General features: G+C 41.8%; 1 protein-coding gene across 1 annotated transcript; it reads right to left on the bottom strand.

Annotated features, from left to right (window-relative positions):
- Positions 1–358: 358 nt before the first annotated feature.
- Positions 359–8,588, bottom strand: syt4 (synaptotagmin IV). Its single transcript, XM_033610458.2, has 5 exons — positions 8,253–8,588; positions 5,659–6,278; positions 5,244–5,567; positions 1,739–1,859; positions 359–1,229 (listed from the first exon to the last, which is right to left on the bottom strand). Exons 1-5 carry the CDS (start codon positions 8,284–8,286, stop codon positions 910–912), a joined length of 1,419 nt encoding a protein of 472 aa, XP_033466349.1. The 5' UTR covers positions 8,287–8,588; the 3' UTR covers positions 359–909.
- Between the last annotated feature and the right edge of the window lie 6,013 nt (positions 8,589–14,601).

Below are 14,601 nucleotides of genomic sequence, written 5' to 3'. Positions count from 1 at the left end.
TGCTCACAGTAAGGGGGACAAAACACCTACAGTAAACATTATGTGGCTCACATCTCTGCAGAGCTAACGCACACACATGCACCCATACACACACACTCACCTCAGCACAAGCACTCTCATATTGAAACACACACGCACGCACACGCACACACATAAATGCATCCACAATGAACTGTCCCCAGTGCACTCAGTCTGTTCCAGTCTTTTCTCAAACCACCTAATTTAGGCTTTCTTGTACTTAATAAGTAATCATATATGAAATACCACTTATACTTACAAAACATGTTCAACAAATCAACCATAAGAGTACAAAACAAGAACATAAATAAAAACAATCTACATCTTTATGAAGAAAACATTGTCGTTATAAAATAAACTTTAATAATCCACATTTTTTACAGCAATGTCAGATGTGGTTCATTCTGGTTTTCATATGTTGGACTAGATTACTATTTATAGGAGGAAGAGCTGAAGAAAGAGAAGAAGAAGAAGGAGCAGAGGAAGAAAAGAAGAAGAGTAATAGCGACATTTAAGACATTCTGCACTGCACACGGTTACAGTGACAATTGGTTGTTGCCATGGAGATGATGCTGCATGTTACCAGGTGGTTTTCGGTGACAGTCTTTGGGATCGTTTAAAGCTATGGGGTTCCCTTTGTCATGCCCCGCCCTCCCTGCTGAACCCCGATAACTTCAAAGATAAGTGATTAGGTGATTGATTGAGTGATGACATCACTTCAAATGACCCTCCCCACAACATCAAAGTCCCCTCCCCCTTGTTTCCCACACTGAAAGTCCATTGGGTACTGACTAGCAGGATGTTAAATCCTGCCCATCCTCATTCCGTCCCTCTCATTGTTGGACCAGATCGGACATGGACAACAGAATCCACCAACAACACCCTGGCGCTCTAATCCTCTGACAAAGCGTGCCACTTGGCAATCTGGCGACGCGGGTGGTCGCAGATCTCCCTCCAGTGCTCGCCAGGCGTGCCCGCCGCTGATGTGCCCAGCACCAGGCGCCCGAGGACAGTATTGGGGCAGCGTGAGTTGCCTGTGTCTGAGTCCATCAGCAGCAGCTCCACGCTGGTGTCCCTCAGCCCCTCGTCAGAGGGCAGATCAAAGACAAAGAGCTCATTGAAGACCGGGTTGGGGGAGCACTTCTTCACGTGGGTCTTTTTCTTGCAAACACGCTTCTTCCCATGGTACATGTTCACCTTGACGTACGGATCTAGAGAAGAATGACAAGAGCAGATGAGCAAAGTAAGGACAGAAGCAAAAAAAAAAAAGGCATGGTGAATATCCATCCCTGCAGCCGCTGCAGAGAGCCATATTATTCCTAAGCCAGATCAATACGGCAATCGATGGAACGGAAATGATGGATGCTGGTGATGAGGACAAAAGAGGCTGGCTGTGTAAACACTGTGTGTGTGTGTGTGTGTGTGTGTGTGTGTGTGTATGTGTGTGTGTGTGTGTGTGCGCGTGTGCATGCTTGTCACTAAAGTGCTCTCTATCACATCCTGATCAGATTACTTGAGTGCGGTGGCGGTATCATTACGGCAACTATCGCAGCATCCAAAGTAGTCTGGGCTACTTGGCAGGAAGAGGAAAATGATTGCATCCGTTAACGGTCATGTGGAGAAAGTTCATGCACATTCATTCACATTCAAGTTCATGCTTTTGTGTTTGTTTGTGTAAGCAGCGATCCCATGGACTGCATTTTGAAAGGATTTGCTGTACCTGTAGGTCCATTGTTTTCAGTCTTGGGCAGGTGGCGGGCTTTTAGGACGACCACAGTCAGAGTGTTGGTGGTGGACTGGTAACACAGGGAGAGCAGCAATTCTCCTCGGCCTGAGGACTTCTGTGGATAGACAGGGGAGAGGTGAATGGGTGTCAGGTGGTGAGAGACACAATACGGGTGGAAAATGAAACAAAATGGTGATGCAAAAAAGAGATGGCAGGTGTGAAAAGGGACTGAGAAGAAGAGACTTCCTGACATGTTTACCAGCGTCTGAACCAGACATGAACTGGCACTGAAACATATTTAAGGCAGCAGACTAAACAAGCCAAAACATGTTTCTTTCCTCACTTTTAAAATGAAAGTTCCCCTTATCCTGATCCTATTTATTGCCACAGAGGCTGATATATATGTTAATATACTGTGAATATAGTGTTGAATGAGGCTAAAATCACTGCCACTGTATTTACATCTGTCCTTCACAATTTCTTTCACAATTTAACAAGTTTTACCAGGTGAAATTAAGAAAAGAAAAAATACACGCAGTAGCAGCTAAAAGGGTGTGACTATTGGAAAATCTGTACATTAATAATGAAGCAAATTATTAGCTACTATCAACAATCCTGTGGTGAAACCTGCAGCTGCTTGTACTGCAAATGGTGTCAGTGCTGACAATTAAATGACTGTCAACTAAATAATCACCACCTGCTTATGGCTTGTGTTATACGCTAACCAGCACAAATGTGTGATTGAGAAGCTCCCTACTCTGCATTTGCAATACAAACACATACACACACACACACACACACACACACACACACACACACATCCATGTCTGTGTCCACACCCAAGAGAGCTGACACCTCGGATGCTGTGATCACACTTAACGGGATGTTGCGCCTCAGCTCATTGTTGCCATGGCAATAAGAAGTAGCACACAGACAAAGACAACTTCTACCACTGACCCGATGTTTAGGTCTCTGAAAATACAGGTGTGTTTCTATATCGCTCCTCTTTGGTCACGGCATATTCATTAAAGATGAAAGAAGTAGTGACTACACTTGAAAATATATGCTATGCTTAATTTAATGTTTTTGTCATCCTCCAGGGTGAAAACAGGGCGATGGCAATGCTGCTTGAGACATGCTGGATTGATTCCCCTAAGTGCTGTGTGCTCATGCATGCACAGTCACCCACACATACCCACACAAAGCAGTGAGACATAATCTATGCCATGCAGACAAAGAGAGCCACCACCCTGTTAGCAAAAGGCTGCTTCTAATCTGATAGAACAAGGGAGACGGCTCGTACTGAGAAAATTCAGCCAAAAAACAAGTCTCATGCTGATATGAAATACTAGATGGAATTATGAATAAACTATTCCGTTTGATTCTGTCTTTGCATTCTGTAAAGCCCTTTTGTCAACCCCTCAAAAGGGTTGTTTGCACCATTATTTGCACATAAAGTGGTGCCAGTCTCTTTGTATAAAGAGAACACTTTAAATAAGGACAGTTGGTACACAGTAAAGAACTATAGTTAAAGAGGCCAAGCCGCTCTCTCTTTTCACCTGCCAACATAAAATTACAAAAAAGAATCCAGAAGACGAATCCCACTGCGAAGCAATATCACAGATTCTAAAACTAATTTTCTATTGATCGAACTAAAAAGCGTTCAGACACAGCAGACTCCTCCCTACAGCTTTATGAGATTTGTCCCTCCTGAGACCCAAATGAGAAATGGAATTGAAAAAAATATGGTTACTCTCCGCTTGGAGAGAGCCAGCAGAACATGGTTGAGGAAATATTATCCTCTTGATGATGAAAATACAGAGAGAGCTCTGCTGAGGGGGAATGAACCTTTTATATATCTCAGAATCTGAGCTGCATTTCCAGGCACTTCTCTGGAGCACTATATCGTATCAGAGATGTTTAGAGATATTACAGATAGTTCACAATCCTCCTGGGAAGGTACAAATGTGTGCGAACTCATCCTTTGCCACGTGGTAGGCACAGTGCTCCCATTAGAGCTCTGTGGAGTACAATATAAGCCCACAAATTTATCATTACATTGATATCATCTTACATTCCACCTGCAAATGGACAAATGCTCATGTACAGCCAGGCTATCGAGTTCAAATCTATAGAGCGCTGCTGTATACAATACCACAGACCTATGATAAGGATAGACATATCATTTTACAATCCATCGTTTACATTCACCAGTACATTGAATGGAATGAAGCCAAGCCTGCTGCGAAGTTTAATCCAGTGCATTTCCAAGAAATATACAGTATCATAGGTGTCACAATACTACAACACAGTACGCCAGCCCACAGCTCAACAAATGGTTCTGATGACACAGTACATGACGGTCCTCTAAAAGGAAAAATGTCCTCCTGGAAATGAGCTAAAGTATATTTGCGGTTCTTACAGTTGCCAGGAACAGCCAGTCTGGAGCAGAAATCTATTGACCACCAGCCCATTGATCCATAATGGTGTGGTGTGGGTATCACTCCATCTATTCAATACACTACTGGGAACGTAAAAATGGCCATTTGATTCCCTTTGAAACTGTCCATCTCTGCATTACTGTTTTAATTCCCTGATGCTGTTCGGATGTAAAGATCTTCACTAAATTAAACATAAATTAAGTTTAATTAACTGTATAATTGATTATGCAATGATCTATGCCTTGTTTGCTACGTGGTAGAGGAAACATGTCATATCATATCTATTTCCGCTGTTAAATGCATTGATCACATAAACAACATTTTTTAAGGATTTCAGACGAAGCAGCTCTTTGGCAATATGGTTAATTATGTAAAACTGAAACAAAAACTGGTAACGCAAATTTAAGAAAGAAACAGCAAAGGCGGTCACACATCCAAACTCACAGCAGTCCATCTAGAAACATCACCAGACGTCAGTATCAGCTTTCAAATCCATAATGGTGCAACAGATCTTGGTGTCGTCTCCACAGAGGGATACACTTCCTATCTGCCTCCTCCATTGGCTTCATTTAACATTATTCTAAAGTAGCTAGTGATGAAAGTGAATTACTCGGGGCATTTGCAAAATATATTGCTCAGATTGAAATTTAACACTTTATTCAAGGTGCAGATTATACCATTGGAGTAAATTAAAACTTGAGAATGTGGTTTCCAGAAATATAATGTGATGTATTTCCATTTAGGTGAGTAAAAGAAAGTTTCATAATTCGCATATATCATTGTATTTTAATAGGTAAATGGTTTTCAAGATGATTATGTGCTGATTGATGCACTGATTAATATTGTAACAGTGGAAGCACTCTAGCACTTTCCTTATGATGAGAGAAATGATGAGTCATTATTGGAGCCGATTTGTATTTTGAAGTGATTTTGTATTCTGTTTGACTGATACATAAAATAAATGTGTTGCAAAGAAAACTGATTAAAAAAGACAAAAAAATAAAGAAATAATCATGAATTTAAAAAGGTTCAAACATCCTAATTGTTTCACATCTTACCTTGACATTCTTCTTGATGATCTCTCGGCTCATCAGGACACGCCCTTCTGATAAGTCGATCCCAGACAAGGGTACGAGGGTCTCTCCGATGACCTCATCACGTGAGAACCTATCAAAGCTCAGCACCATGAAGTGAAGGGCCAGCTCTGACACTCGGGCCAGCGGGATCCCGTAGAAGCTGAAGGTTTCGTCAAAGGCAGGGTCCAGAGTCTTCCTCAGGACTCTGGTCTTCACTCTGTGCTTTTTCTCTGGAAGCAGGGTCAGTTTGATGTAAGGGTCAGAGGTCAGCGACTGTTCATCAGTTGGGGTCAGGCCATGGGCTTCCTGTATCCAAAGTCAAATCAATCAATCAAGACTGTGTCAAGCCTTAAATTCAAAATTCTATCAAAAAACTGATTGTAAACATATACAGTACCTTGATATGGACAATGAATGCCTTCCTCTCTGGCTGGTACTCCAGGGAGAAGTGGAGGGTTCCTAGCCCGCCCTCCCTTTCTTCTCCCTGGGGCTTGTCCACAGCGGGAGTGGGCGCCTGGCTGGAGAGGGTGCTGGATGGTGAAGGGAGGTCACGGCGGTCCATCACCCCAGGTTGAGTGAACCCTGCGTGGGGAGAAGGCAGCTCCAGGTCCGGGGAGCTGCGCACCTTCTGGTGGTGGTGATGAAATGGTTTGGTGGTGAAGTTGCCATTCAGATCCCGTTTCTCCAGATCCAGATGTAGAGCCGGTCTGGAACCATTTGGGCTTGCCGTCAGTTTACCGGTTCCAGATGGACTCATTGGTGACACAGTGTGGCAGTTTCCATTAACATCAGTTTTACTGGTGTCGTTACTTGTCGTGGTGGCAGGAGCAGCAAACTTCTTCTTGCCGCTGAGGCTCTCCGGGTAGATGTCGACCCCTTTGAGCATGTGCACAAACTTGTAGGGAGGTGTCTTCTGGGATTTGGTGTTCTTGCGCTGGCAACAGATCCATGCAAAGGCTGACACAGTGAAGACAAGGCCGAAGACACTCACCACAGCAACACCTACTGGCACTGCCACTATAGAGGGGAACAGAGATGTAACTTTCATTAGCATTGTCTGACCACACACCCTGACAAATACTGTAGAACAGGCATCAGTAAAACAATTCACCCCAACAGATTTTATTGTTGAATTCAGGCAACTGAATCCATTTTGTGTGTCTGACTGACGCAGGCTGCTGTCTTGACTCAGAGGGAGATGAAAACAACGCAATCTGTTCAACCCTGATGAAATATAATCTGTACTGTGTGCATATTCCAAACATGGCTACAGTAAATCAACAGGAAACAGCTGGTGTAAGTAATGAACTGCTGGGAAAACCACCTAACGTCATTATGCGACTGGCTGATTTCTTGACAAGAGGTTTATAAAAAAATGACTGAACTCAGAAGCAAAACATCGAAAAGTAAAAAGACCTCAGCAACAGTACAAACATTAGAAATAAGTGTACGTTTTGACAAAACAGGCCAAAAATTTGTGATACGCCCCGTGTATCATTCATACTCCTAAAGCAGGGAAAGATTGTGCTCAAAGTCAGTGATACTGACTTCAACAATAACATCACTTTAGGGACCTAGCTCCTTTCAATGGTACTTTTGTCTTCTGTAGTACCACTAAAACGTTACTATAGAGACACATTACTGGCATATTTTTCCTCTTGGTGTCTGAGTTCTTTGTTTTGTGCCGTTGAACTGTGACTCAACAACAATCACGCTGCCTTCTCATGCAGTCAGAGTTAATAGGTCTATTTCAGTGGAGGAAAACGCACACCAGTCCCTGCAGTTAAGAGGGCGGCCCAGTGGAAAAGCACTCAGGTTAACACCCATACAAAGAGAGATGGAGACAGGGGTGAGGGTGGGGGTGGGGGATATTTACCCCTGTATCTTTTTCATCTGGTCAAATCTACCTCGATGATCAGTTTTTGATCATAGATTTATAATTTCTCATACAACAGCCTTGTTGCCTGTGTGATTCTGAGAGGGTCTCATATGAACACACAGCAAAAAAGTATGTTAACAATATGCAACTACTTATTTCCCTGTCATTTACTGATAAGGCTTTACAGGTAAATGGTGATGTCTTAGGAGTTTGCTGCCATTTCTGATCACACAAGCCTTTATGTAATTTATGTTTCTGTGTATTTTTTAAAGGTTACAATGCCTATACACTCATTTCAAGTGTATATACCTTAGAAATAGAATTATTAGTAATATTTCTATAATATATACTGTTAACTAGTTCCTTTCTGTGATAGTTGTGGGCATAGGATCAATTCATGTACCACCTGTCAGTAAGGAGGGACAGTAAGCTCATTTCAATTTGAGAACAGCACTTGTACACGCTGATTCCTTCCTTCTATTGTCATTAATATTTCAGCCTAACGTCCTGGGTGGAGTGGCTTTCAAGGCAACAACAACAACAACAGGCAGATGGATGTGGCAACGGGAGGGCGGTGAGAGAGAGAGCTGCTGAAGCGAGGGGGAAATAAAGCAAACAAACAGGTGCTTTCCATGCTTCCTCTGTGCTATAGTAACACCCACTCGAATCCATTAATAAGTAATAAACATAAATCAACTTTGCTTGTATCAGTATCTCAAAACATGTGTCTCCACCTTCCTGTTTGGTTAGTTTGTCTGATCCGTACTGTAGCTGTCGCCCTGGAGCTAGCTGCAAAATGGAGGCGGGAGGTCTCCCCAAACACGTTGTTCCACACTGGAGGAGTATTTTTTCATAGAATACTCTAACATAACTGTACTGTTATTATTTTTTGGCAATAATTTAGAATACATTTAAATGACTCTCATAAGCTTTTTTTGCCAATTTGTATCTTTAATTTAAAGGTATTGGTGACTAATAACGATGGGTAATACTTTTTGAGACGAGTCACGTTTAATGAGAAACTCACTTTCTGAAGATTAACAAGATACAAGGCTACCACCAACATCCTCACACATTCAGTCATCTGTAATGAGTCAAAGCCTCACACTCACCGAGCTGAGCTCCGTCTTCCAGCATTGGAGCCATGTTCTCTGTCCGAGGTGCTGAAACAGCCACACACAGCTCTCTCCTCTGCGGTCAACGCGCTGTGCCGATGGATGACGAGGCGCACTGTATCTCCACAATATCTCGGGCTTTGATTATGTTGAATAATGTAAAGGCTTTTGTACGGCTTCAATAATTCAAAAAAAGCAGTCCCAGAGAGAAGGATGGAGGGATGCTCTGTCTTCGCCCTGCTGCTGTTACTCTGCGATGCGTGAGTGTGTCTCAGAGGCGGCAACACCCCGTTTCTTTTCCCTCCCTCACTCTCTCCCTCTCTCCTTGTTTCCTCAGTCTCTCTCTCCCTCCGTTCGCAAACTCCCCCCTCCCATGTCTCCCTCCCTCCCTGCCGGTAACGCTGAGCTCATCAGTGCTGACGCAGTAGTGACGGAGGCTGGCTGTGAAATCAGGACCCCCGGAGTAGCAGCACAACAGGGCTGCCAATTTCCCTGATTGATTGTTAGGGAATGGACGGTCTTAGTCTGTATCTCTCTCCTGTGTGAATGTGTGTGTGTATGTGTGTTATTTCTCAGTAAGACTGTTGAATGGATGTAGCCCTGTCATTCATTAAAGTAAGTGGTAATTTGCCTGATAGGTTTGTATGCAGTGAAGTTTTCCTCTGATATAGATTGATAGTAATTACAGTAACAGGTCAGTTAAGTACAACCAATTCATTTAGTAGTCTACTGTGTATACTATGCCTTATAGTACAATTCATTATACATATACTTCCGAAATACTGCAAATTAACAGTGACTGGACTCACAGGCCAATGAAGGACAACCCCTCAGGACTAATGACATCATGAGGATCACTGTGTCCTCATTTGCACTGAAGCTGAAGTTTGCTTGCACAATTAAGAACAGGTGACAGAAAACTTCACTGTTTTTCATACAGTGTTGATCCAGGGACACCCCCATGGAGGGGCCACCCCCCATATCCTGATACATTAGCTCCACAATTTGAGGCCTACATCACTGTCTTTAATGAGCTATGATGCACTTGTTTATCTGGTATCTGTTGAAACTAAATGACTGTAAGTATCTAGTGTCTGGAAATGGGCTTAAAAACGCTCCAAAGTTAGGCAAAATTCCCTTGAACTCTCACCTCAGGATACCTGAATGGATTCTATGGGTACCCACCAGTCTTCCCTTAACTTTAGGATGCTCTCAGTGAATGTTTTGTTCCTTATAATCAATGCACGCCTTTAAATCAAAGCTGTATATCTGTCTTGCTAAAGAAAGAGACAACTAGCCAATTTGAAGAGCAATGAAACACCTAACACATGTATATACCATACAGATACATGACCCATTAAAAACATGATTGTTGTGGAATTCAAAATGAGTGTGTTTAGATGGACATGACTATCTAATTTGTGATCAGGGTTTTAGAGTATCCCATGTATGTGTTTGAGAATGTAAACACCATATTTCATTTATGAGAAACCTGAATATGCTAGCTGGACTACTTGTGAAGGCGGGGAATATTATTAATCAGTTTCTCTGTGCTCATGTAAACACCATATCCAGAATATGATCTTAAAACCAGTTAAAGCTTCATAAATTGGTTATTCATGTCCATGTACTGTAATCACAGTGATGGTTAACTGTACCAGTATTAGTCTATGCACATCAATTAATTAGAAATATTAACTGTAGAATATGAAAACAGTATGCAGTTCCTTAACTCTCATAGTTAAACTAGCCTATACAGTATATTTCAACCTCATAATAGAAATACTGAAATTCAGTATGGGTGTTTTTGGTTTTGGTGAGCCACCCCATGATATGGCCACCCCTATGATACATTTCTGGGGGAGCCACTGTGTTAATTCTTCATGACAGAGTGTGTGATAGAGGTTGGTATGACGTGGACAATTAAGTGATTCTGGCAACAATTAAATCGTAGGCAACTGGACTTTGATTTTGTCTAGAAGACGTTTCGCCTCTTATCCAAGCGGCTTCATCAGTTCTCAACACATCAGTCTGACTAGTCCTCATTAGTCTGACAAACAGTGGAGCAAGACTCAGGTTTTTAACCTCTGTGGAGGTGTACACCCACCACCCTCATAAGACAATACTTAGTTAGTGGAGTTTCACTGGACCATTGTTTGGGTCAGGTGAGTCACACTAGTGAACGACGGTCGTTAGGAGTGGGTGGGGCCACTGGTGAGCAACAGTCGTTAGGCATGATGTGTGGTTACCAGTGAACGACTGTCGTTGTGTTTCTTTGAGCCACTTGAGGTTAGTTTAGGGCAGTCTTTGTTGTTCAATCTCTTAGGTACAGCAGCAAGGGCCGCATTGTAAATGGAGGATAGGTGGTGTCTCAGGCCACCTCCCCTGTTTAGAGACGGTTTCTCTATTAGAGAAGCCGCTTGGATAAGAGGCGAAACGTCTTCTAGACAAAATCAAAGTCCAGTTGCCTACGATTTAATTGTTGCCAGAATGGAATTGACCTGGATAAATGAGAATATCCACAGACAATTAAGTGATATACATATTTTGTAGCATTTAAGCTGTGTGAGGACAAACAAATCAAGGACTTTGTCTTTGCTAAATAGCCTACTCTATATCTTGGATAGAGTGGTCTGGCTCCTTGAACTTTTTATTTGTGCACTCTGAAAGTTGCACTGTCCCTTATTAAAAAATAGTTTGAATAAGACAACATATGCAAGTAATGTGTTCTGCATTGCCAACAAGTTTAACTTTTGTCATAATCACATACTGACCCCTGGTGTTCATAGTAAAGAATGCATTTCCCTGAAAACAGCAAAAGCCAAAAACTCAGCAATGGTATCATTTAAGCTACTGGAGAGTAGAAGTATACATCCCGAAAACTAAACACCCAGGACACTGAGAGTCAGACCCATCAAGATGTAATCAACATCAGTTACATGACAATTCCATTTCTATAGATGGCACTTTGCAACCAAAGTATATAACTGATAATCAATTAGAAATATACAGCCATGTCCTCAGTGGAGCTCCACTAAAATCACCTAGTAAAAAGACAAAACTCCAGCAATACATAAAAAGTCTGTGGACACCATGGCGGTTGCAACAAGCACTGTTACGCCCCATAAATTAAATTTTCAGACACCTCTTCTCAAATCAACAGCAGAATAAAAAAAGCCCCAGGGCAACAGCACAGAGATGTATAAATATTGTTTTCAATTTACATAAATGATATTGCCCGAGTCTTAAATAAAGGTTTTAATTAATGTATAAACAAAATAAACTCCACAGTGGCTGCAGCCACAAACACAAACATTAAAGCAAAAAGAGGAACTGCCCAGTTTGTACACATCCCCTATTGTGTGCACCCACACACATGCAAAACAGGGGTTGATGATGTTTGCATGTGGAGAGTGATACAAGAGTTCAGTGAGCATGATGTTGAACTCACCTGTGTGAACATCATTCAGAGTCTTCAGCAGTCTGAAGTCCTCTACAGTCTGCTCTAGGTTCAATTTCTCTGCTCATTCAAAACCTGACAAATCCAGAATGAACTCATTAGGTGGATTAGCTGTATCTTACTATATAATGACGAAAACTGTCTGTCTGTGTGTGGTTTTGTCTGTTCCACGTTTTTCTCCTCACTGACTTGGTCAATCCATGTGAAATTTGGCACAGTGGTAGAGGGTCATGGGAGGATGCAAATAAAGCAATATTACATCAATTGCCCAAAGGGGGCGCTATAGCAACAGATTGAAATTGCAAAGTTTGAATGGGCATATCTCATGCCCCGTACGTCGTAGAGACATGAAACTTTCCACAGAGATGCCTCTCCTCATGAGGAACAAATGTGCCTCAAGAACCCATAACTTCCGGTCATATAGATTTTCCGCCATTTTGAATTTTCTGAAAAACACTTAAAATCGATCTCTTCCTAGGAAGTTTGACCGATCTGCATGAAACTCAGTGAACATAATCTAGGGACCAATATCTAAAGTTCCCTCTTGGCAAAAGTTGGAAAACTTACTAAAACTGAGCTTCTATAAGGCAATGAATATTGCGGAGGGCGTGGCTCATCACATAAAGGTGTATAACATCTCAAGGGTTTCTCTGATCACCACGCAACTTTGTAGACATATGACCACACATAATCTGAGGGGACCCCTCCATTATTGACCCCATCAAACAAAATGGGGGCGCTAGAGAGCTAATTTCTTATCTAGGCCTAACCGCCATATCGATTTTTACTAAATTTGGTAGATATGTAGAACAGGACGCCTCAAGGTGACTGGAGAAATTCACCTCTAATTGGCAACTGGGTGGCGCTATAACAACAGAAAAATGCTTAAAAATGGCTAAAATGTGTCCGATCACTGTGGCTCCCCCTGTGGCCGAATGTTTTTTTTGGTTGTTTTTTTTTTAATTTTTGGTATGACTAAGTCATGGTATGGTATGCTGTACATAATCACGGAAACTGTCAGTGTGTCATTCTGTCAGTCAGTCAGTCATTCTACCAGTGCGCCCCACTTTTAAGTCAATACAACATACAGTATAAACACTTTAACTATCTGCCTTTCAACGTGCTACCTCAACTACTAATGTACAGTTTTAGCCCACTAACTATCCCACTATTGGCAATGATACTACTGTACTTTCAATAAAGCAATCGTACTATCAAATTCACAAAAACTGTCTGAATACATTGCTCTTCTTAATGGGTTCAGTTGACTATTTAATCTGCAATTTCTTATGACCTGTATCCCAAACACACACCATGTGAATCTGTACGTGGGCAACTGTGCACTCAAAGGGTATGGATTAGTTGTCTCACTTCTGCAAAAACAAGTCAAAGGCCTCAAGGCCTGGTATGTGGTATGGTGGTGTACAGGCTGGCCACATCCATGGTTAATAAAATAGCTTCTGTAATATGATTAGAGATCTTATTTATAAAGTCTGTATAAACTTTGTTGTAAGAAGGTAGTCGTTACAAAAGGTTTTATATAAAAGTCTATCGATTCTGACAAGGGAGACAACAAAGAGTCCGTCTGAGCCGCCATAGGATGACCAGGGGGGTTCACTAGTGACTTGTGTATTTTAAGAAGGCTATGAAATACAGGTTGAACAGAATGTTGGCTGTAATTGTCAAATTCAGATGTGAAGATCCAATCCTTATGTTAAGCATCTTCTAAGTAGGAAAGCACAGTTTTGTGGAGCGAGTCATTCAGGTCAGACTTCGGTTTCTTGAAGAGATGTGTAAACAAATTAAACTCCACAGTGGATGCAGCCACAAACACAAACATTATAGCAAAAAGAGGAACTGCCCAGTTTGTACACATCCCTTATTGTGTGCGCACACACACACATGCAAAACAGGGGTTGTTGATGTTTTCATGTGGAGAGTGAGTGCAAGAGTTCAGTGAGCATGTTGTTGAACTCACCTGTGTGAACATCATTCAGAGTCTTCAGCAGTCTGAAGTCCACTACAATCTGCTCTAGGTTCAACTTCTCTGCTCGTTCATACATGATATAACCAGTCCACCCAACAGGCAGGTAACATGTTGATCCAACAACACGAGAAACACAAAACAATTGGAAAAAGTAAACTCTGGGACAAAAGGCTGGAAAGCTACAGACAAATAACTAGGAACTCAAACTAGGAAATAAACTTACTCTAGGAAACTAATACTCACAGGTGGAGACACAAACTAATCAATGAAAGACAGGGGGAGCACAAGAGTGAGCAGGGTGATTAGACACAGGTGGAACTGAAAAACTCATTGACACAGGTGTGAAAAACAGGTGGGAAAACACACACTATGACATGAAGTCAAGCAAGAGCAAACACATGAGGAGAAAATAACAAATCAAACATAGAAAATAAAATCCTCACTGAGCATGTAAAAACAAAGACAAACCACTAATACAACCAACTTAAAACAAAGCTAAACACAGCCTGTGTCTGCTGGTGATGCATCATCCAAGGTCACTTACAGAAGCATGCTCACAGGGTGATGCATTAAATTAGTAAGTAATTAAGGTAGATGCAACCTTTTGTTTTAAACTATGACAGGGTAACACGAAGGCTAACCACAACCCATAAGGACATGACTCTTGTTTTGATTGCATTGCTGTTCAGTTTTGTGCTGTTCATCAGCCGCCAAGACACTTGGATATTGAATGTACACAACTCATATCATTTCCAGAGTGTCAGGTCTCTGGTCAAGAGACTGAAAGACAACAACTGACAATAAAGACTGTCTAATGAAGTGAAAGAAGCAGGTTTTCTGTGGAAGATCGACAACTTTGGGGGCTTTCCATGACTCCAGCATACTTACTGTATAATATC

The sequence above is a fragment of the Epinephelus lanceolatus genome, chromosome 22, assembly GCF_041903045.1.
Source record: "Epinephelus lanceolatus isolate andai-2023 chromosome 22, ASM4190304v1, whole genome shotgun sequence".
Taxonomy (NCBI): Eukaryota; Metazoa; Chordata; class Actinopteri; order Perciformes; family Serranidae; genus Epinephelus; species Epinephelus lanceolatus.
Note: the sequence above shows the minus strand (reverse complement) of the source record. Positions and strands in the feature narration are given on the sequence as shown.